The sequence below is a fragment of the Bos indicus x Bos taurus genome, chromosome 24, assembly GCF_003369695.1.
Source record: "Bos indicus x Bos taurus breed Angus x Brahman F1 hybrid chromosome 24, Bos_hybrid_MaternalHap_v2.0, whole genome shotgun sequence".
In the NCBI taxonomy this organism is placed as follows: Eukaryota; Metazoa; Chordata; class Mammalia; order Artiodactyla; family Bovidae; genus Bos; species Bos indicus x Bos taurus.
The window spans coordinates 43,256,439-43,277,766 of record NC_040099.1 but is presented as its reverse complement, the minus strand read 5'-3'; the positions used below and the strand labels follow the sequence as shown (position 1 = coordinate 43,277,766).

Sequence of the window (21,328 nt, the reverse complement as noted above, 5' to 3'; positions counted from 1 at the left end):
AAGTGGTCGCCCAGGATTGTGGGGTGACCTTAGGTTGGGGCCAGGGTGTGATTCAAAGTTGAACTGCACCATATAGGCCACAGCCGTGGGAGCAGGGTCCTGGCACCACCCCTGCCCAGCCTGGAGCTCTAGCAGGTCCATCTTGACCTGGCTCAGGCCCTAAGGGACCAAGTCTGGCCAGCTGTGCGTGGTCAGCACAGTGTGGTGGCTGAGGACTGCAGCGGGGTGGTTGTCTGGGAAAGGGTTAAAACACCTCCTGGGACCTTAGGGCGGGAACATCAGGCCTGTTTATAGGAAGATGTATGTTAACCATGTGCCTGGGTTGAAAATTGTGCAGAGAACTGTTAGTGGGTCCCTGCTCCCCCTGAATGAGGAGTAGGAGGCAGAGCAGTGCTCCCGGGAATGGGGGGCCGCTGGCAGAGCTGAGGGATGTTTTCATAATGAGTTAGGCAGAAATAAAGGTTGTTGGGAATATCCAGGAAGCGGTGCTGAGTAGCTAGCCAGTCAGGCTATATGAGACAGGAAGCATTTAGCATGTTGGTAAACCATGTTATCAGCACATCAGCCAAGGCGTGTCAACAGTTCTAGGATTGGGAATTGTTACCATGTGGAAAACAGCAATTAGGAGAGCAGTTTCAGTTAAAAATGTAAAGATTGTGTATTTAATTCTTGAGTTGTTCCTCTGTGCCTGTGTAGCTGAATCAGAAAGGTAACTATAATGAGGACGATTGTATCTTCAAAAAAATTTGAAATTGTTTTTTTTAAATAACTTAAAATTTTTTAAAATAATTTTATTTATTTACTTTTGGGTATGCTGATCTTCGTTGCTATGTGGGCTTTTCTCTAGTTGCAGCGAGCAGGGGCTACTCTCTAGTTGTGGTGTGTGGGCTTCTCATTTCAGTGGCTTTGCTTGTGGAGCACAGGCTCTAGGGCACCTGGGCTCAATAGTGGTGGCTCCTGGGCTTAGCTCCTCAGTGGCATGTGGGATCTTCCCAGACCAGGGATCAGTACCATGTCTCCTGCATTGGTAGGCAGATTCTTCACCACTGAGCCACTGGGGAAGGCCCAAAACTTTGAAATTCTTAAACAGGAAACCAGTAAAGATGTGAAATTACACTGGTAGAAATTTATAAAAATAGAGAATTCACTCATCACGATGTGTGATTTGAGAGGATCTGGCAGCGTGTGTGGTGCAGGTCAGTGGTGGAGACCCAGGTGCTGCTCCAGTCCTGCTCTTCCATCTTCTTACGTGTGACCTTGGGTGCATTATTTAACCCTTGCCTCGGTTTCCTCATCTGGAAAATGGATTTTAATGGGATTGTTATATGGGTTAATACATAAAAAGCTTAGAATGTACCTACAAAATAGTAATTGTTACAAAAGTGTTAACTATTAATATATTTCAAATTCTTCTAAAGAAAATATTCCCAAACTTGTATGTGTGATTATCAACAACCAAATGAAAAGTCATGGTGCATTACACAAAATACATCTTACTGCAGTAGATTTTTAAAAGAAAAAACTTAGAACTAACCTTTCCCCCTTAATTTTCACTTTTTAGACTGGTGAAACCAGAACAATATCTCACTTTCATTATACTACCTGGCCAGATTTTGGAGTCCCTGAATCACCAGCTTCGTTTCTCAATTTCTTATTCAAAGTGCGGGAATCTGGCTCCTTGAACCCTGAGCACGGGCCTGCGGTGATCCACTGCAGTGCCGGCATTGGGCGGTCAGGGACCTTTTCGCTGGTGGACAGCTGCCTTGTTCTGGTAAGTAGCCTCGTTTCAGGCTCCCATACGTTTTTGTTGTTTCCACTGGCAGAAGTTAAGTTCAAATGCCAGGATCCCAGAACTGTGCTTTTCAAACTTAAACATCTGCCTTTTTTTTAGAAAAACCAAAAATTCTCTTTCACATCCTTTCAGCTGCCTCTTGCTTGTGATGAGTGGATGGGGCTGTGACCAGGATAATCCTCAAGCTCTGGGAGGAGACTTGTGCTGGTGGCTTCATGTTAGCTAAATGATAGGTTGCCTCCCTTGCGCACTGTATTTTTCAGACATCAGTTGGTAGATAATACTGAATTCCTTCTTGCCTTGGTTTCCTTATTTACAAACTGTTGGTGGTGGTGGTATTTCCCTCCCAGGACTGTTGTGAGAATTAAGTGAATCAGTGTATTAGGAACACGCACTGTCTAAGCCTCTTGGTCTCTGTGGTGTTGACATCACCCCCTGAGGTTCCTGTGGTGCCCGAGGGCTCTGTGCCGCCCCAGCCCCCCCAGCCCCCACCGGGACACGGGCATGTGCCTGTCCTCCTTTTGGGGTATGTTAGACGTCACTGTATTAACACCGTGTTTTAATACCCTGTGCTTCCATCTAAAGCTGATTGTTACTTGTAAGTGAGCTTTGATGTGTTTAAGAACTCTTAAGCATCTGGTCTGGTCTGTTGATGGTAATATTAAAACTGGATCGTGTGTGTGCCAGTTCCTCCCAAAGTTACTGCAGCAACTGTTCTCCTTTCCACTTGGGGTGGGGTGGGATGGGGTAGGGGCACAGTGGATTCAGCCTGACTCCTGCAGCAGTGGCTTGCCGTATCATCTGCAGTGTTGTCACCATGGGTCTCTCTCCTCCACCCCCTTGGGTGCTGCTTTCCACAGACTGATGTGTACAGACATGAGGCTGTTGTGTACAGATATGAAGGCAGGCGGCGCCCAATGAAAAGATTTACTCCTTAAAAAAGAAGAACACTACTCTCTGTGTATTTATCCTTACGTTAAGCCAGCACTTGGCATAAATCCTTCCTTTGACCAATCACCAGTCGCTAGGCCACCACAAGTGAGATGACTATTGGCTGGAGTCAGCCGTGGGTCCTCCCTGTGCTACCTGGACAGGGAACGGCGGCCTGGGCTGGCTTGCTCTTAGTGGTTATCTTGGACTGCTTCTCTTTTCTGGACTTGTAACAACAAAAGGCTTGAATAATGTTTACCTCTCTTGCAGATAGAAAAAGGAGACAATATTAACATTAAACAACTGTTACTGAATATGAGAAAATACCGAATGGGGCTGATTCAGACACCAGATCAGCTCAGATTTTCCTACATGACTATAATAGAAGGAGCGAAGTTTATAAAGGGAGACTCAAGTATACAGGTAAACCGTGTGTCAAGTGTATTGTTGTCGAGTAACTGCTCTCCATGTAAGCCATGGGGCCTTTCCCTTCCTTCTGAGAAGTGTGTTTACATTAAAAGGTGGGTCCAGCTGGCTTCTGAGATGGAAAAGCCTGTCCCCACCTCTTCGTGTGCTCCTCAGCCTCTTGTTAAATCTTGCTTATCTCTCAGAAGCCCAGCTGGGAACATGGTTTCATTAAAAAACGTAGAAGTTTCATGTAGAAGAGAGTCTGAGCATTTAATCATTGAAATAACTGGAAAAATTAGGTACTTTTGGCCCATTAAAACCTGGCCTGGAGTTACACAAGAATGCTTAGTTTGTAAATAGATTATTCCATCTGCTACAACAGTGAGCAAGCAGCTTGAGTACTTGAAGCAGATATAATGAGCCAAGACTGTTGTTTTTCTCTGGTTGGTAGCTTTATTCTCATGAGGGTGTTTTTGTTCTGCAAAAGCTAAGATTGATTTTCAGAAACGTGTGTTTATGTACTAACGTAAAATGTAAAATAGAAACAGAAGTAACAGTAGACTCCCGTTTCTTATCTGAGCCAATCATATAGAATTTTACATAAGCAGGTAGATTTTCTTTTTGTTCTCCTACATAAAACCGCTTACTTGCTCTCTAGCTTCTGTGATTATGGACAAAAGAACAAGATTCTGAATAAGCCCTGTTTTGTAACAGATCACACCATCTGTGGAATGATGTATAAGTAGTTGTTTCGTATAGATTACACAGATATTTAAATACTTCTGAACAATTTTATTTATCAGCTAACGTTTTTGTTGTGATTGTTTTAACTATTCAAGACAGTCTATTTATCAATTAAAATTTTAAGTTTTATTTAAAAGATTCCCCCTCTTTAGCCTCAAAGGAAAATTTTTAATGAAGAGAAAGGTGAGATTCCTCAGTGCCCTCAATCAGTAAAGTGTTTGGTGTGTGAAGATTAAACTCACGAGACATTAGTGCCTCCCCTAGATGCCACCTCAGCATTCAAGATGGGGAGCGTCTCTAACGTGCATGTCCACCAGCTTCAGTGCCAGTGTGTGTGCTGACCCCGTCTGCTGCGCTCATTCGCTGGCTCCAGACGGGCGCTTCCTCAGGGCACTGCCCCTAGCTGCACTTAGAACATGGATGTGCCTCCTCTGAGGATTGCTTTCCCCATGGAGATGGGTTTTATGGATGTGATTCCCGTGGTGACTGTGGTGTGTGGCTCGGGGGAATTTCCTCTGTCCCAGTTTATCTGTGCTGTGTGGCTATCACGTCCCTGACCCAGCACCTTCATCCCCGCTCAGACCCACAAATCCTTTGCCTCCTTCCACAGGGCCCATTGGAAATGCCCCTGTTTCTCAGGTGTTCAGGGTCAGAGAGCCTGTTACCTTCCAGGGGGCTCAGTTTCCACAGAACTGGTCTCAGCAATCAGTTAGTACCTACTGAATATATAAGAATTCAGAGACTGTGAAAGTACATCATTTACAAAGTAGAAGTCCTCGCTAACTCAGCCTCACCCCCCAGTGTGTAACCACTAATGCATGTGTGTGTGCTTCCAGGGCTGCGTGTCCGTGCAGCAGTAGTATTTATGTATCAGTGTATGGACTTGTTTATTTTGTGTAGTTATTTTCAGACTGTTTTCTCCTTCTGGAACCCCTGATGTCTCATGCTGTAGCCATGTGTCTGTTTAGTGTTGAGATGAAGCCAGTCTGAATCAAGTTCCGCTTAAAATTTAAGATGTACAAATACAGGGAGAAAGAGTGTAAAAGATCTCAGTAATTTTAAAAGTATTATGTGTTCAAATGACAATATTTTTAATATATTGAGTTAAATAAAACATGTTTAATTCATCTTTTTTTAAAACATGGCTATTAGATATTTTTAAAGTTACATATATATGTGGCTTACATTACATTTCACTAGACAAGTGCTGTCCTAGAACCTTAGCTTAGAACAGAACAGAAATCTCAGAGAAATAGATTTCCCTGAAATCTTAAATCATAAAACTGTCCTGTTACAAAGATCAAGAGTTGCTTTGTTGTGTGGAAACCCCAGAACGCATGGCTAACCCTAAGTGTCCCGTGCCCCACAAGCATCTCCTAGGACACATAAGGGGGTAATAGGCAATTTATGGGCTTTTTTTTCTCTCCATGCATCTGCCTCCTCCTCTTTGCCTCTGATTTTGGGGGAAATGAGTATTTGTAAGAAGAAAGAGGGAAGCTTCTCTAGTGTGAGCTGATGGCAGTGGGTGCAGGATACTGTCTTTCTGTCCAGTAGCACCTGCACTGTGTAAGCTTTGTCTCTGGTTCTTTTTCCTAAAGGGGGCATCTGTCTCCACCTTCTGTCTTAATCTGGGCTTATGTGATGCGAGTGGTGTTTTCATTGTTGACTATAGTTTCATGTTCGTTTTCCTGTGAAGATTTCTGATATATGTGGCTATGAAATGATTTAGAACCTGCCAGGACAAAGGAAAGCTGTTAGTATTTACTCCTAAAATGACCGTACCTGAAACTAGTAACTGTGTGTGATGACCACATAGTGCGTGTTCATGCACTGCCATCTCCAGTGGCCTGGGCCCACTGGGAAAGAGGAGATGAGCTCTAGCTGTCTTTAAAACGACTCTGTTTACCTTCCATCTTTTTGGCCTGAGGTTGTCATAAATGTAGTACCATTGCTGGTGTTTCACATCTTTATTAGCGAATCCTCAGTTCTGCCCAGAGATGTGGCAGAAAGACATTGCTCTTTGTTTTTCTCCTTTGAAGTTCACTAGCATTGACAGCCCCCACCCACTACCACCCCTGCACCCTGCTGAGTCTTGGTGGATTCTGGGAAGTGGGCCAGTGAGTCTTGCTTTTGGGCATCATCTTGTTTATTGACATTGTTCAGTTTTGTCCAAGTATGAGGCCAAGTTGCAGTAACTAGATCTTGGTGAAAAATTGCTCAGCATAATTCTGGAGACAGTTAACATTTTTGTTGGATACTTAAACTCTCTGGTGTCTGACACTAATGGTTATTTCCGAGATGCAGAGCATCCTGAGGGTTTCTGGCACCGTCAGCCCAGGCTCTCTGGGTTCACATCCCAGCTCTGCAGTTGTGGAGCCTGGGCCAGGATGTTCACTCCCAGCCCACCTCCCTGTATGACAGGAGGGAACAGCAGGAGGAGCTGCACCTCCTCCAGGGGTCTCATGAGGATAGGGGACCCGTGTAGGTGGAGCCTTAGGTCAGCAGGGGTGTGGTAGTGCTCAGGAAGTAGCCATCTTTCCACTGCATTTCCTCCAGTATAAAAAAATGCTATTTGGACAGAGAAAAAATTTCAATGGGAAAGAACAAAATTGACACAGTCACCTCAGGTGAAAGCATCTTACTCTTGCATGTTGTTATGTGGGTTCTCAGCTCTTGATGAGATAGTCTTTCAGGATGTGATGGAGACACTGCAGGTCCCTTTTGAGAGAGCACAGACCCACCCCGGGCACCTCATGTCAAGGTTGTCTTTCCGTGAGGTCCACCTCCTTCCTGGCCTCGCCTGTCTGGCCACACTTTCCAGGCTTCCCTTCCTCCAGCCACGCTGTTGTGCTCACTGCCCTCCAAACACAGCAATTTACAGAGTTGTACTTTCTGAGTCTTTTGTGAGTCAACTTCATAGAACAAAAGGAGATCCATTCACACACTATGCAGCTTCATAGAAGAGCCATGTCAGGGAAGGTGGAGTGTAACAAAATACCTTTTTAATTCCTTTATTATGTAATGAGACAAGCTGGAAATTAGTTTATCAGTGTGTCAGTGAATTTCCTGAAATTTTAAAATCTAAACATACAGGCATTGTTTAAGTAGTGCCATTTTGTACCACAGTAACTGCAGAGAGTGAGTGTTCTTCTGTCAGTCCCAGAAGAATGTGAGTTGTGCAGTATTCCTTCTCTGTCAGAATCCTTGAAATTCTCAGACAGTAGTTGCAGGGAACCTTACTCATTATTAGATCTGAGACTCCACACTTGCAGGATAGATCTCTAAAGAGGGCCTCTCAGGTCTGTGCTGGAGTCAGAGTTAGAGGTCATGGAAACCGCTGGCTGTCCCAGCCGTGCCTCTGCTCCTCCACGGATGGCTGGGAGCCGGGTGAACATGTTCCAGCCCTTGGAGGACGTGGAGAGCCTGGGTCTTCCTGCCTCAGAGGAGGAAGGTGGATGGCTGTTCATTGTGGTCTGAGTGCTGCCACCCCACATTCCCGGCTGCTGGGGACCTTCCCGCCCTGGGTCAGGCCAGCTGCTGGTGCCTGTGGTGGGTACAGTCTTTGGAGTCCTCTGGCACCGGAGGGACTTGCTGGTTCTCTCTAGACTGGACAGTGGCAACGAGCCGGAGGACATGGGTCACATTCATGGGCCATCTTGGTCACTCTTCCTGCAACAGGTGCCTCTGCATTGGGGACAGTACAGTCAGACTTTGAAGATCTTACCATGAGGTCCTAGTGTAGTTTGTCTCAAATGGGCTAAAGTCACTGTGTTTTATTAAGGTGGTTGTGTTCAACTACATACTGATGTGCATCAGTATTAAATGCTTTATTATTATTATTAAATTCAACTTCAAGTAGACATAGCTAGAAGTGGTTTGACAAAACACGTTTTCCTCTTTCATTCATATATTAGCATCACAGGGTTCTCTTCACTATATAATTACATTCCATAAATTTTATTTAAGGAAAATCAAAACTCTAGTGTTTTCATTTGTTTCTCATTTCTCTTCCCTATGTAGAAACGTTGGAAAGAACTTTCTAAGGAAGATGTATGTCCTGTTTTTGATCATTCGCCAACCAAAATAATGACTGAAAAATACAATGGGAACAGGATAGGCCTAGAAGAGGAAAAACTGACAGGAGACAGATACTCAGGTCTGTCCTCTAAAACACAGGAAGCTCCGGAGGAGAGCAGCGAGAGGTAAGGTTACTGCAGCAATGTGCTCGCAAAGATGGGACTCTTATTCTAATAAGTTCATGGGTATGAATTAATATAGATCCTTTTTTTATTGAATTAATGTAACAATTTATTATTGCAGGGCATTTAAATAGTATATGATGACATCCTTGATCTCAAAGAAGACAGTTTATAGACAGAAGCCTGTTGGAAAATGGCTTGACACATATGGGTTTAGCACGGTATTAGAGTGTAAAAGTTAACATAAGTGATGCTAAGGTGTGTAGTATGGCACAGAAAACAAGCAGTAATACCACCATTGAGGGCATGAGTGCTCAGTTGCTAAGTCTTGTCAAACTCTTAATGACCCCATAGACTGTAGCCCGCCAGGCTCCTCTGTCCATGCCTGGCGGGACCTCTGTCCTAGGCAGGAATACTGGACTGGGTTGCCATTTCCTCCTCCAGGGGATCTTCCCGACCCAGGGATTGAACCAGTGTCTCCTGTGCCTCCTGCATTGGCAGGTGGATTCTTTACCACTGAGCCACCTGGGAATCCCATTAATACCAATATGAAATAGTTAAATGAATATTTCAATTTAAATTTGTTATTGAAGGAAAAAAGTCTTTCTAAAAAATCACATAAAATGCCCTATACTTTTAGAGTTTTGAATGCACATGAATGTGTAAACTATTCAAGTTTTTAAATTCGAAAAATTATACTTCTAGGGCTCCAGATATCTCACATTGTATGAAGTTGATATCCTGAGGTGTGAGTTTCTTAGAAAAGTGAAGGAACACTTTTTCTTCCTCTCTTCAATATCTGAGTGACTTTTTTTTTCTTTTTGTCAAACATGCTTTTTCTTGTGGAAAATTTTACATTGTAGTCATATTTGTTACTTTGGGATCTTGGGATATGCTGTGAAAACCATTAAGGTCTCCTTACATTATAACTTCATTTCTGTGTTTCCCCAAGACATAAGGAATTGCAGTCCATGGCAGTTACATGTTGTACTGCAGAGTTTGTTCTGATTTAGCTGTGCTGCTCCTTATGTGTGATGTCAGTGGTTTAGTCACAAGTTAAAGCATAGAGGTGTTTGTCTTTTCTTCTACCTCAGACTTAATGCTTTTAAGTCAGGAAATAATACTGTGGGCTCTGTATCCTTTTATATTTTATATGTGCTTTGCCTGCTCTTGATTACAGGGTGTTTTTTTTTAACTGGCAGGTACATACATACTTGTTATATGAATTTTAAGTCCAGAGAGTGAATTTTGAGTAATATTTTTTACACATCATTGTAGGAAATACTCAGGTGGAGATCATTCAGGCAGAGCTACCTGTGTCTGTGATAAGGAAAAGTGGAAGGAAGACTGCAAGGCATACGGAGATGGGCAAAACATGGTCCCAAGTTGCTAATACACTTAGAGGACAAAACAAGAACCCAGACCAGCATCATAAGTGATTTACTGTAAATGAAGTGCTGTAAGATAAGAAGGACTCCAGGGGCTGAGAGAAGCGAAGAGAAGTGTGTTCTTAGTTTAGAAGGAAACAGACTTGGAGAACAGCAGAAAAGCTACTTGGGCGGGACCAAGGCCATACACGGTAGGCGAACACTGGAGAGTCTTTGTGAGCACGCGTGCTCTCATCTCCTTTGTGTGTTAACTAGGAGTGGGGCTGCTGAGTCACACGTGGTCACTACATGGGGATCATTTTTAAGCCATTTTTCCAAATGACTGCATCACTTTGCCTTCCCACCAGCAGTGGCTAAAGGTGCCCGTATCCCCAAGAATAATTTAACATTGATAAAATAATCTAATATGTAGACTATATTTAAAGTTCTCTAATTATCGAAAACCCACCTTATAGCTTTAGAGAAAATAACTGTACTGAGATAATATACATATAAAGTTGACAGATTTAGAGCATACAGTTCACTGTGTTGAGCATATTTACAGAGTTACGTAGTGGTCACCACAATGTAATTTTGGAACATTTTTATGATCCTGGTCTGTTTAGCTATTTAAAAAAGTAATTCATGATCTTGTCCAGGATCATGCAGCGTATGAGTGGTTCTTCAGGCTCCTCACCTGGGACCATCTACCACCTTCTGTTCACTCCCTGCTGGACATTGTTTGCAGCTTTTAGATGAGTTGCCTTCTAGGACACCCCATGATCTGGATCCCTCTGACTGTTCCTCATTATTAGATTTAGGTTAAACACTTGAGGCAAGAAGAAAGCTGGCCGGTGATATAGTAGACACTGAAGAGGCATTCAGGACTCTTAACCAAGCAGCAAGTCAGGGCTATGCCTCATAGCAATTGCTGTGGCATAGGCAGCCTGACTCTGAAGGCAGGGAGGCTGGTTAGGCTTCCACTGTAATACAGCAGTACCTGAAGGGAGATGGGGTTTGTGAGATTAAGTTTTTTTGTAACTAATTTTAATAGCCCTTACACTTGATGTAATTGTTATGCAAAATATATAGATGAGTACTCTCTTCTTTTAAAAATATATGTTAAATAGGCAAGTTTCCATCCAGTTCACTTCAGTCGTTAGTCTTGTCCAGCTCTTTGCGACCCTATGGACTGCAGCACGCTGGGCTTCCCTGTCCATCACTAACTCCCAGAGCTTGCTCAGACTCATGTCCATCGAGTTGGTGATGCCATCCAACCATCTCATCCTCTTAAATTTCCATGAGTTTCCATTAAGTAAGTGAAAAAAATTTAAGTTTTGCTTTCCATATCATTTGAAGAAGGGAAATTATTTTAAACACTACTCAAGCTTATTAAAAACGCATTCTTAAAGTATTATAAAATGCTTAGCTTTCATCAGCTTCAGGGCTTGTGTTGCTCCCAGAGGTTGCATATAACTCAACTCTCAGATCTGCTCACACCTGCTGAATTGATTCCACTTTGCATTCTAAGGTGTCAGTTTCTTCATGCAAAGTTTTTTTTGCTTCTTCCAGCATTTCTCATGTTTTTCCTCAAGAGTGCCTGATGGGAAGATTGCCAGTCTGATATCATTAAGCAGTCCTCATCTACAAGCATGATGTCCTCACAAGCATCTCTAAGTTTTAGAACTGTTTCCTTTTTGTTTCTTGCTTCAGCTCTGTGATTCTACTTGTGTACTGTGAAAATGTGTCTTTTGTTGATTTTTAAAAGTAACAGTGTCTGTTACTGCTGCTTTCTTCATGGTGGCTGTCATCTTGGGCTTTTGAGATTTTCTTCTTAAGGGGGAAAAATAGTAAGGTACATGTTGCCATCAACTGTTCTTTGCCTTGTTCCAGGACTCTGATGTTGGGAGTCAGCTTCCATTGAAACAAAAATTTCATATTGAACAGGAAAATGGGAGCTAGAAAAGGGTGTGGGCAGACGACAATAGGCACCACACAGCGAAACATTCAAGAAAATGTTGAGTTTAGGGGTTTTTGTGGAAAATCAGATGTAAACTCCAGAGGGGACTGGATGCTGAACCCTCTGCTGACTGGTTAGCAAAGAAGGATAGAACACTGACACCGTGGTTCTTTTCAGGTCCCACTAAAAGTATTTATTAGCACAGAGTTGAACTGGCAATTGTTGTTGAACAATCCGAGTGTATCTGTGGACCATTCAATGCATTGAGGCCTTTCCCGTTCTTGCAGCGACTTAAGGAGTTGAGGGGTGGGGGGGATGTGGGCTGAGTCCCTGCCTGCAGCTGAGCCTGCCTGCTGATGCTCTGTCTGTTCACAGTGCTCTGCGCAAGCGCCTCCGGGAGGACAGGAAGGCCAGCACCGCCCAGAAGGTGCAGCAGATGAAGCAGAGGCTGAGCGAGACTGAGCGCAAGAGGAAAAGGTGGTTATATTGGCAACCTATTCTCACTAAGATGGGGTTTGTGTCAGTCATTCTGGTTGGCGCTTTTGTTGGCTGGACACTGTTTCTTCAGCAGAATGCCCTATAAGTAACTAATTCTGCCCCGCAAGCTTCGGCCCTAGCAGCTGACAGTGTTGCGTGAGTCACAGAGTTGGTCTGTCACAGACTCCTCACCCAGATGGTGCGCGTGACTTGACACCCACAGAGAAGTGTGGTGTCTGGTCCCCCCAGCACCCCAGGGCGCTGCCCACACTACCCACCCCCTAAGTAAAGACTTGAATGCTTCTTAAGGACTGGTACATTTTCCACTGTGTTCATACATGCTAAGTGTAATATTTCACCTGACCAGACTGAGAAATCCTTTACCATAAGGGTTCATTTTTGGAGGCTGTCTGGATTTTAACCTGCACTTGATATAAGCAATAAATATTGTGGTTTTATCGACATTATTATTGGAGAGAAAATTACCTTAAAGTAATGCGTGTAATGTATAATGTACTGTTGACATGGGCATCAACATTTTATATTCTTAACCATTTCAGGGTAAATATATTTTATAAGTACCTATTTAATCTTACTTTTGTAGTTAAATGTACTTTTTAAAAGCTCAATTTGAAAAAATCTGTTACCATAAAAATAATGATAAATTGTATGTTGATTCAATTGTACTGGATACGTTTTCTTAAAGAGAAGTTTGATATGAGCAGGTAAAGCTCTGAATAAGTAATTTTTACTATATATTTGCATTTCTTTTATGTTTTACAGTCTTCCCAATTTTAAAAAGAAAAACAAACAAAGAAACAAAAATTTTCTCTAAAAATATCTTTGAAGGAAGGTTCTCCTTACTGGCGTAGTCAGGTAACAGTTGGTCAAGACTTTGTAAAGAAACTGGTTTCTGTAAAGCCCATTATTAATACTGTTTATCTTTCAGGAAAATTTCAATGTAATTACCCTAAGTTATAATTGGGGTAAATCATGATTTAGGAAATCAAAATAAGGAGCAGCATTTTATTATCCATGATTTCCATTTATTTGACTGAAGTTTTGCAGTAAAAAAAATTTTCAAGTTCTTTCTACTTCAATAAATAGTATAATGATGTTCAAACTTTACACTGTCCCTTTAACTTCTTAATGAGTATTTTTAAAGCATATTGTTTAATGAATTTAACTGCTCATTTGAGTTCTAGTGTTTTAACTTGTTTTATTTAAACTTTAGGTGTTATAAATTTAGTTGCCAAAATAATGAAATCACATTATTTTGGTGGTTTCAAACTATGCTGGTGGGATGTCTAAGGGGTCACCAGGAAGGGATAGGGGGGACGCTGAACTTCCAACCAGGCGTCTCTGCTTTATCCACTTTACAGGGTAAGATTGCTGCACCAGGCTGAATTATTTTCAGAGAGCAGTTACCATTTAAACAACAGTTTGAAAAATGTCAGTATAGACAGACTTTTGAGTGGGTTTGAGTAGCCTTCTAAGACTGTGAGAGCAGGACACATGTGGTGCTCTGTGTGGAGGACAGTTGTGTCTGGAGCACGCCCCGCTCAGCACCACTGCATCCTGTTAGCTTTACACTGAAGGAGGGAAGAGGGACATTTCTGTGTCTGCCTGCTTGACACCTGTATTCAGGCACCAAGGTCCTTACGTTTCAGGTCATTATTGGTTTAAAATCTTTCTTTCCAATTTGCCTTGGTTTACCTTTGCTAAAATACAGTAATTACTATGCAAGTCAAGTACAGGTAGACCTGTTCAATTCCAACTGCAGCTAGCCTTGCTTTCAGTAGAAGTAAAGTAAAAAGACTTTATGGGAAACACAAGCTGGTAATGATGCCCTTGTTCCCAGGCAGAGCAGGGCAACTGCTCTATGGGGTTCAGTGCTTCAGCTTTGCTGTCTGTCTGCTTTCTGTCCTTCTGGAGCTGTGTGTCCTAATGTATTCTTCAGGTCACATCCAGGGCAGCAGACCCTTGTTAATCAACTTCTGCATAGGTTAGTCGTCTTCTCCTCTCGGCAGATGCTTGAGGCGAGCACGTCGGTTTTTACCAGGGGTCGTGTTTTTTTACCATTTGCTACAAATGGGTGGCGAGGTGCCTGACCTTCATTAAAGGAGGTGTCTGGTTGAGGGAGGGTGGGCACGCGGGGTCCTGGCCTCAGGTAACAGCCACCGGGGTCAGCGGCCATGGCCGTCTGTGTCTTCCCAGGATGTGGTCTCCGTGGTGTTTCCTAATTAGAACAGATGCTGAACATCAGCTCTATGTTTGACTTTGCTGAGGTGGTATTTTCTTAATAAAAAAAGCCAGAAGCTTTATTGTTTTTAAGAAAGAATATTTGCATTAATACTTGGTTCATTTTGTGTTCGTGTCTGTTTCTGCTCGTAAGCAGGCAGCCCTGATTCAGAGCCGTCTTCTCCGGTTGCACCATGGGCTCCGACCTTGTGTCCACGTTCATCCGAGTACTTTATGTCATCCTCCTGCTGGTTTTTATCTATGATTGCATGTGTGGAATATCCACAAACCTAATTCTCCATATTTAGTGGGTCCATATGTATCTTAACGTGAAAGTGCAGAGAGGACAGTGGTGACACAGACCACTTGTGTTTAGAGAACGATTTTGTGTTTGTCCTTTTTTTTCTTTGGTCTTTTTGGTCCGTTATGTATTGGTATTTCTACCAAGGAATGAACAAAAAAAGAGAAAAGAAGTGAAGTTGATTTTTTTTTTAATATAGCTCTGCCTAATAGGTATGTCAGAGGAAGGAATTGTGACTCAAATTATTAATTTTATGTACACTTGTGCATGTCCCCTTTGTTTCAGATAAACTAGAATTGATGGTTTGAATCAAAAAACACCTATTAGTTTAAGAAGCAGTTTCTGACACAGAGCCATCCTTTTGCACTCATCAGTTCCACCTTTGCTTGCAGGGTTCTTGGCAGTGACGGTTGTTCCCACTTAGTGGTGGTTTCCGCTGCTCCGGGCTCCGTGTTTCAGAGTGTTCTCTGTTGACCTCCAGCTGATGCAGGTGTTCAGGTCACTGAGCCAGAGTCACCTGAGATTTGACTTTTCCACCATCTTGGAAAAGTGGTCCTGGTGCTGAAGAGTCCTGTGTGTTTAGAATTAAATTCTTAGAGAAAGGTATAACTTCTGCAAGTCACTTCTCTCTTAGAAGAATGTCTCGGACTGGATTCTGTGTGAGCCAACACAGGCCAGACCTGATGACTGGAAATCTTATATTGACCGTTGTATACTCTAGGGAAAGCACTTCTGAAGTGCCTACCTGGTTATTATACAGGATTTTTTTTTTAATTTATTTTTTAATTTTATTTATTAATTTTTGGTATGTGGGATCTTAGTTCCCCAACCAGGGATCAAACCTGTGCCCCCTGTGTTGGAAGCTCACAGTCTTAACCACTGGACCACCAGGAAAGTCCCCTGTACAGGTTTCAGGATCTTGCTGCCTTGATTTTTACTTTCAGACATAGTCTTACACTTTGTAAATGGAGCTCACTGTAAGTCGAATGCCGCTGTGCGTGTCATCCACTTTTCCTGAGTCCAGGCAAGAGTGTAGGAATCACGCTATCTGTCAGTGCTGACTGGTTTCTGATTCTGGCAGGTCCGAGCGGGGCTGTCAGTGGGTAGGAAGCATGGGCGTGGGCAGGAGCAGTGAGTCTGGGCCCCCGTCCCCATGTCACAGCTGTTTACATCTCTCACATCAGGAAACTCTTGTTTGGCTTTGACTTGTTTAGATGATGGGATGCAGCATCTTCTAAACAAAATTTTTAAAAAACAGAAATGTAGTATTTTTTCACATAATAAAATGCAGTCCTCCTGGCTCGCTGAAAATACAGGTCTTGTCTTCCCTGGGTGATGTATTCTGGAGCTTTCCCCGAGTTCGCTGGTTTGAATTTGAGGCTGCTCTCCCTCACATCTGTCTTCAGAGCCCTGTTTCTCGGCCAGCGACACCACAGCCCCTGCAGCAGCGGACGAGTCAGAAAGGCTGGGTGTCCTCTGTGCTCCTGGGTGTGTACGTGCTGTCCCATCACGGAGGGTGCCTGGGCGAGCGGTGACTCAGCCAGAGGCTTTATCAGGAACAGCCTGACCGTGGACATTCCCCAGCGCCCTCACAAGCTCTGTGCAGTCCAGTGGGAGAATGAACAGTTCAGTCATTGGAACTCTTGCTGTTTTGGTTTTGTACTTTAGAGTGGAATATAGGACTTACAGAACTCAGGGCGGATATCGCTTGCAGAATCTAATACTTTCTGGTTTTCCACCACATACTATGTTTGGGGAACTGTAAGGAGAGTGGCTGGGAGTTTTTATCTGTATGGAGACCGTTTCTTTTTTCCCCAAAGAAAAACATCAGTTCTTTACTGTTGCTTTCATTTGGTATAGACTTTTAAGACATATGATGACAAATTACTGCTATAAAAAACCTGAAGTTATTTTGAGTTTGGTGAATTCAGGAGAGGGAAGCTGGGCAAGCTAATCTTGTCTGTAAGGCAGTGAGTGCCTTGCTTACCCCAGAAAAGTGTGTGTGACTCTTTTTAGTGAAACATGAGTGTGAGCATCTGGTGGCTGGAACTACTTTGGGTGCATTTGACTTTGTTCCTTTAGGTGTGGAGATGGCCCCTGTTGAGACCTTAAGTTGTTCTACAGTCGTTCATCTAATGGAGTGTGTCGTTAATGCACTGCCAGTTGTGTCAGTCGGTTTAAATACACCTCCCCTACATACACACACACTCCACCTCTCCTAAACACACACACATACTCCACCTCTCATAAATACACACACATACACCCTGAGTCAGAGAACCAGCAACTTGCCTGCGGCTCTACATGTAGTTCGTGTCAGAGCTGAGACATGGACTCCCATCTGTAGAATCCCAGTGACTCCAGATCTCATACTTTCCCATTATGTCTCACTGGGCCTGTTTTTATGGAATATTTACATAGAACATTAGATAGCTACTTTTGCCTGTTAAAACCTGAAATAACCCTCTTTTTATGGTTCAAGTGAAACAAATGTTTTTCCCTCCAAAAAACTTTGTGGAGCAGTTTGAACTACTGCTGATCCAGAGGAATCCTGGAAATCAGACTACCCTGTGACTCAAACCATGGTTCCATTCACTCTGACTCGTGGGCTTTGTTCTTTTGCTTTCATGAGGGGGCTTCTGAAGGTGTGGGGAACACTTCATATTTACAACAGTCAGGGTTGATCAGGAGCTTCATTTCTTACGTCAGCCACTTTGGTTCAGGGTTTGGTTTTGTTTCGCTTCCCTGCAGGAAGCACCCGTTGTGTTTCTGTGCCCACAGGCATCTAACGAGAATGTTCCCTTGGTGTCTGGACATTTCTGTGTCGGTGCTGGAAACCTGACACCAAAGAGCCAGCACTCAGGAAGAAGCCAACTCGCAGTGCTGGGGGTTTTGATGGAACGTTTTGGATAAAAGTGTGGGTGCAGTTTATGTCTTCTGTTTATATATGTGGGGACACAATAATAACAGGTATTGAGATCTGGGCTGTTGTGTTTTTTTGTTTTTTTTTTTTGGTCATAGCAGAGGAAGTTGGGAAAAACCAGTTACCACCTCAGAAATTCAGCTGTTTGCAGATATTGTGAAATAACATTAAAATCTCAGCTGCCCTTAAACTAGTTATTTCATCTCTATCGCTTGTTGAAATTCATATTTATCTTTACTTTTTGGCATTAAAATACAATAAATCTATCAATTATTTCATGTCTGTGTTTTCTTTTAATACTTAAGTCATGTCACTTCAGTTCTGCATTGCTGTGATCATTAGTGTTATCCTTCAGGACAAAATGCATGCTGCTCACAGTCCGTGAGTTAAAGATATAAGCCAACTTTATGTTCAGATGTTACACTCATTAATATTTTTAGCAGTATAATACATTGGAGGTCCAAATTGGATTAGACTTTTGCATTGAATTCCAAAGTATTGGTAAGTCTAGCACATACCATATAATCTTGCTGAACTGTTGTGGGTACATTTTTTTTTTTAACCTGTCTGTCCGTCAGTATTGCTCACATGGAGGTCATTTCTTGAGTAATACAGGATGACCTACAAAATTCATAATTAGTGATTCTTGTAAAAGACTTGAGTTATGGTGCTTTAACTTAAGTCTGCCTCACACCACCAGTTCTATTTGAAGAGCAAACACATAAGCAGCTTTACCAAGATAACAGTGAAGCATTCAGTGTGGTTGAGTGTGATGTGTTGGAATTTTTTTTTTTTTTTTAACCTTTTTAGTTCATTGTTAGTCCTTTTATGTCTGTGTGTGTCTATGTACGTCTGTGTGTTTGGTAAATACGAATTGAATAGATGACTTCTTATTTTATGTTTTAGGCCAAGATTGACAGACACCTAAATATTCATGCCTTGAGAATATTCTGCACCTATAAATTTTGAACCATTGATGTGCAAAACAAGACCTGAAGCCCACTCCGGAATCTCAGTGAGGCTTGATAAGCCTATAGATTGCCTCACGTGTGTCTGTTTACAAAGTAAACCTTACATCCAGGGAGCGAAGAGCGCCGCCAGCGGACGACTGTGCAGAAGCCTCTAATTCAATGCATTGTTAAGTTTTCTAACGCACGTGTGAAATGTAGAAAGATGTAAAAGAAATAAATTAGGAGAGACTACTTTGTATTGTACTGCCATTCCTACTGTATTTTTATACCTTTTGGCAGCATTAAATATTTTTATTAAATAGATGATGTTGGTTTGTGTGCATTATCCTAGGACAGTTCTGCTTCACATAATGAATGTTCTCTTAAGGGTCTGCTCTCAGGTTTTTATATCCAGCAGTCAACATTTACAGTGAAATTGGTTCAAAACATTGGTCCCTTGCTTCTTTGAGATTTTTATTTAGTTAGCCATCTCAACGGTAAAAAGAGTCTGCCTGCCAATGCAGGAGACCTTTTGATTCCTGGGTTAGGCAGATCCCCTGGAGAAGGGAATGGCAACCCACTCCAGTATTTTTGTTTAGAAAATTCCATGGACAGAGGAGCCTGGTGGGCTACAGTCCATGGGGTTGCTGAAGAGTTGGGCACGACTGAACGACTAACACACACAGCCTATCAATATAGGTTAGGTGATGCAACAGTATCCCTCTTGTTAATTGGAAAAGCATTAATATAGATGATGGTATTAAATGAGTATTCAGTAAGTGTAGCACTGAAGTGCAGTTTCTGAATCACAGTGTTAGTCTCATGTTGAAGGCTGTGCTTTCCCCAACATGTCCTGTGGTAAAGAGACCAAAGTCTCCTTCCCCAGGGGTTTTTGACCTTCTGACCGTCTGATCTCCCAACTGTGTGGTGGGTTTGGGCTCAGAATCGATTCGTTGTCAGGCTCCCGGTGAGGTTCCCGCCTCTGCATCAGGTGAGCATCATATTAACGTGTGACAACTCACTATTGTTTTGCCAGTGAAAGTTTTGTAACACCATTCATTGAATAATTGGTATCATCTTTCACAAATTTAATGACTTTCCCTTTTCCTTTTTGCCTTGTTGTCCAGCAAGTTTTGGTCTATTTTAGGAGTAAGCAGACATTACCAATCCCTAGTAAATCTTTCCTGAAGAATACATGGAAAATTTGTTAGGCCACAAAGTGCATCAAGATGTTCCTTCAGTGTGTCAACAGATCTTGAACACATTCTCTGTGCTTGGTGCCTCTGTTTTCTGACTTCCCCGTACTCTCTCCAAGCAGTTCGTGGCTTTCTCTGGTGTCTCTCCAAAAATGTCTCATAGAGGTCATCTTCGCTCATGCTCTACCAACCACAGTGGTCTCTATTTCGTTCTTCCCTTGTTTGACTTATTGAGGGCAGAATCACCTCCTTTGAAGCTTCTCCTTAGAGTCAGTAGGACTTCTTTCTGGGTTTTCTCAGTCCTTCTGCCTGACTCCGACTCCTCCTGGAACTTGAGACCTGTTGATATTAATCTCCCTACCCCTCGCGACCGCCAGTCCCTGGCAACCACCATTCTACTGTTTGACTCTATGATTAGACTATTTTAGATACGTTTATGTAGGAGGAAGATCTGCTATTTGGTTTTCTGTGACTAGGTTGTTTCACTTAGCATAATTCTCTCAGGGCTCATTTATGTTTTTTAAGGCTGAGCAGTATTTACTTCATTGTATGTATGGACCACACTTTTTTAATCCATTCATCTGTCAGTGGTTGTCACTATATATCGGCTGTTATAAATAGTGCTCCAGTGAACGTGGGAGTGCTCATGTGTCTATAAGATTCTGATTTGTTGGATTGATACCCAGAAGTTGGACTGCTGCATTGTGTGGTGGTCATGTTTTTAATTTCTTGAGGAACCTCTGTGCTGTTTGCTGCTGCAGCTGTACCATTTTGCATTCCCACCAGCAGTACACGAGGGCTCCAATTTCACCTCATCCTCACCATCACTTGTCTTTTTGATAACAACCCTGACAGGTATTGGTATATCACATTATGGCTTCAGTTTGCATTTCCCTGATGACTAGTGATGTTGAACATTATTCTGTATACGTGTTGGCCATCTGTATGTCCTCTTAGAGAAATGTCTGTTTACGTTAAGTCCTTTACCCTTTCACTGGGTTTGTTCTTTTGCAGCTGCGTTGTAGGAGTTGATTGTATATTTTGGAGACCAGCCCTTTATCAGGTACATGACTTAGAAATATATTCTCCTATTCAGTAGATCATCTTCTTACTTTGTTGATGATTTTTTTTTTTGGCTATGCTGAAGTTTTTTAGTTTGATATCCCACTTGTTTGTTTTTTATCTTGTTGCTTATGCTTTAGGTGTGACTCCCTGTTTTCCTTCATGGGCACCCAAGTTGAAGCTATGTCAGAACATTTGGAATTAGTGGAATCTCCCTTACTCATTCATCTGTTAGGTCAATGTCTACTCAACACTTGGGTGCCAGGTGCTGTACTACCCAGGTTCAGTGACAAGGGGACCATGGTTTGGTCTATTGCAGTCTTGTGGGAAGGTCAGCAATACACATGTAAATAAGGAAATAAGCATGCAGTTAAGACTAGTGGTGAGCACTGTGGTGGAAATGACCAGGGACCTGCTTAGATGTGAAGAAACGGCTTTGGAAAAGCAGAGACATCATACAGCAACTTGGGATCCTTGCTCTGCTGCACTCCTTGAATAAGGATGTGGCCTTACCGGAAGTATGGCTCTGAGACACAAAGAGTCCAACATTTGAAGGTGTTGGGTTAAAGTGCGTGGTGTTGATTGCCAGCAAATATTCTCACGGACTGTCCATGCGAGCCCTAGTTTGGAAAGGGCCGAGTCAAGGCAAGGGTCAAATTTCCCAGATCTGGTGAGACCCCACCCCATGGTCTCCATCCCTCTGAGATGTCTGGAGGCCCAGGGAAGCTGCTCTGAAATAAGCTTTAACAACCAGTGTCTTGTGTGGTCACCTGCTTGT

At 42.7% G+C, this 21,328-nt stretch overlaps 1 protein-coding gene and 1 pseudogene across 6 annotated transcripts in view; one reads left to right on the top strand and one right to left on the bottom strand.

Moving 5' to 3' along the window:
- Positions 1 to 18,616, top strand: part of PTPN2 (protein tyrosine phosphatase, non-receptor type 2) — a 68,123-nt gene extending 49,507 nt beyond the window's left edge. Inside the window, exons 6-12 of one of the 6 annotated variants that reach the window (XM_027525558.1) lie at positions 1,562 to 1,771; positions 2,993 to 3,145; positions 7,895 to 8,076; positions 11,776 to 11,877; positions 12,661 to 12,753; positions 17,201 to 17,336; positions 18,249 to 18,616. In XM_027525558.1, the coding sequence (XP_027381359.1) occupies positions 1,562 to 1,771; positions 2,993 to 3,145; positions 7,895 to 8,076; positions 11,776 to 11,877; positions 12,661 to 12,712 (699 nt within the window). In that variant the 3' untranslated portion in view covers positions 12,713 to 12,753; positions 17,201 to 17,336; positions 18,249 to 18,616. Of the gene's footprint in view, positions 1 to 1,561; positions 1,772 to 2,992; positions 3,146 to 7,894; positions 8,077 to 11,775; positions 12,342 to 12,660; positions 13,011 to 17,200; positions 17,337 to 18,248 lie in introns of those variants that run through there. The other 5 variants (XM_027525555.1, XM_027525559.1, XM_027525560.1 and 2 more) reach the window with 5 other exon arrangements.
- LOC113882619 lies at positions 10,658 to 11,251 on the bottom strand (annotated as a pseudogene).
- Positions 18,617 to 21,328: the final 2,712 nt, after the last annotated feature.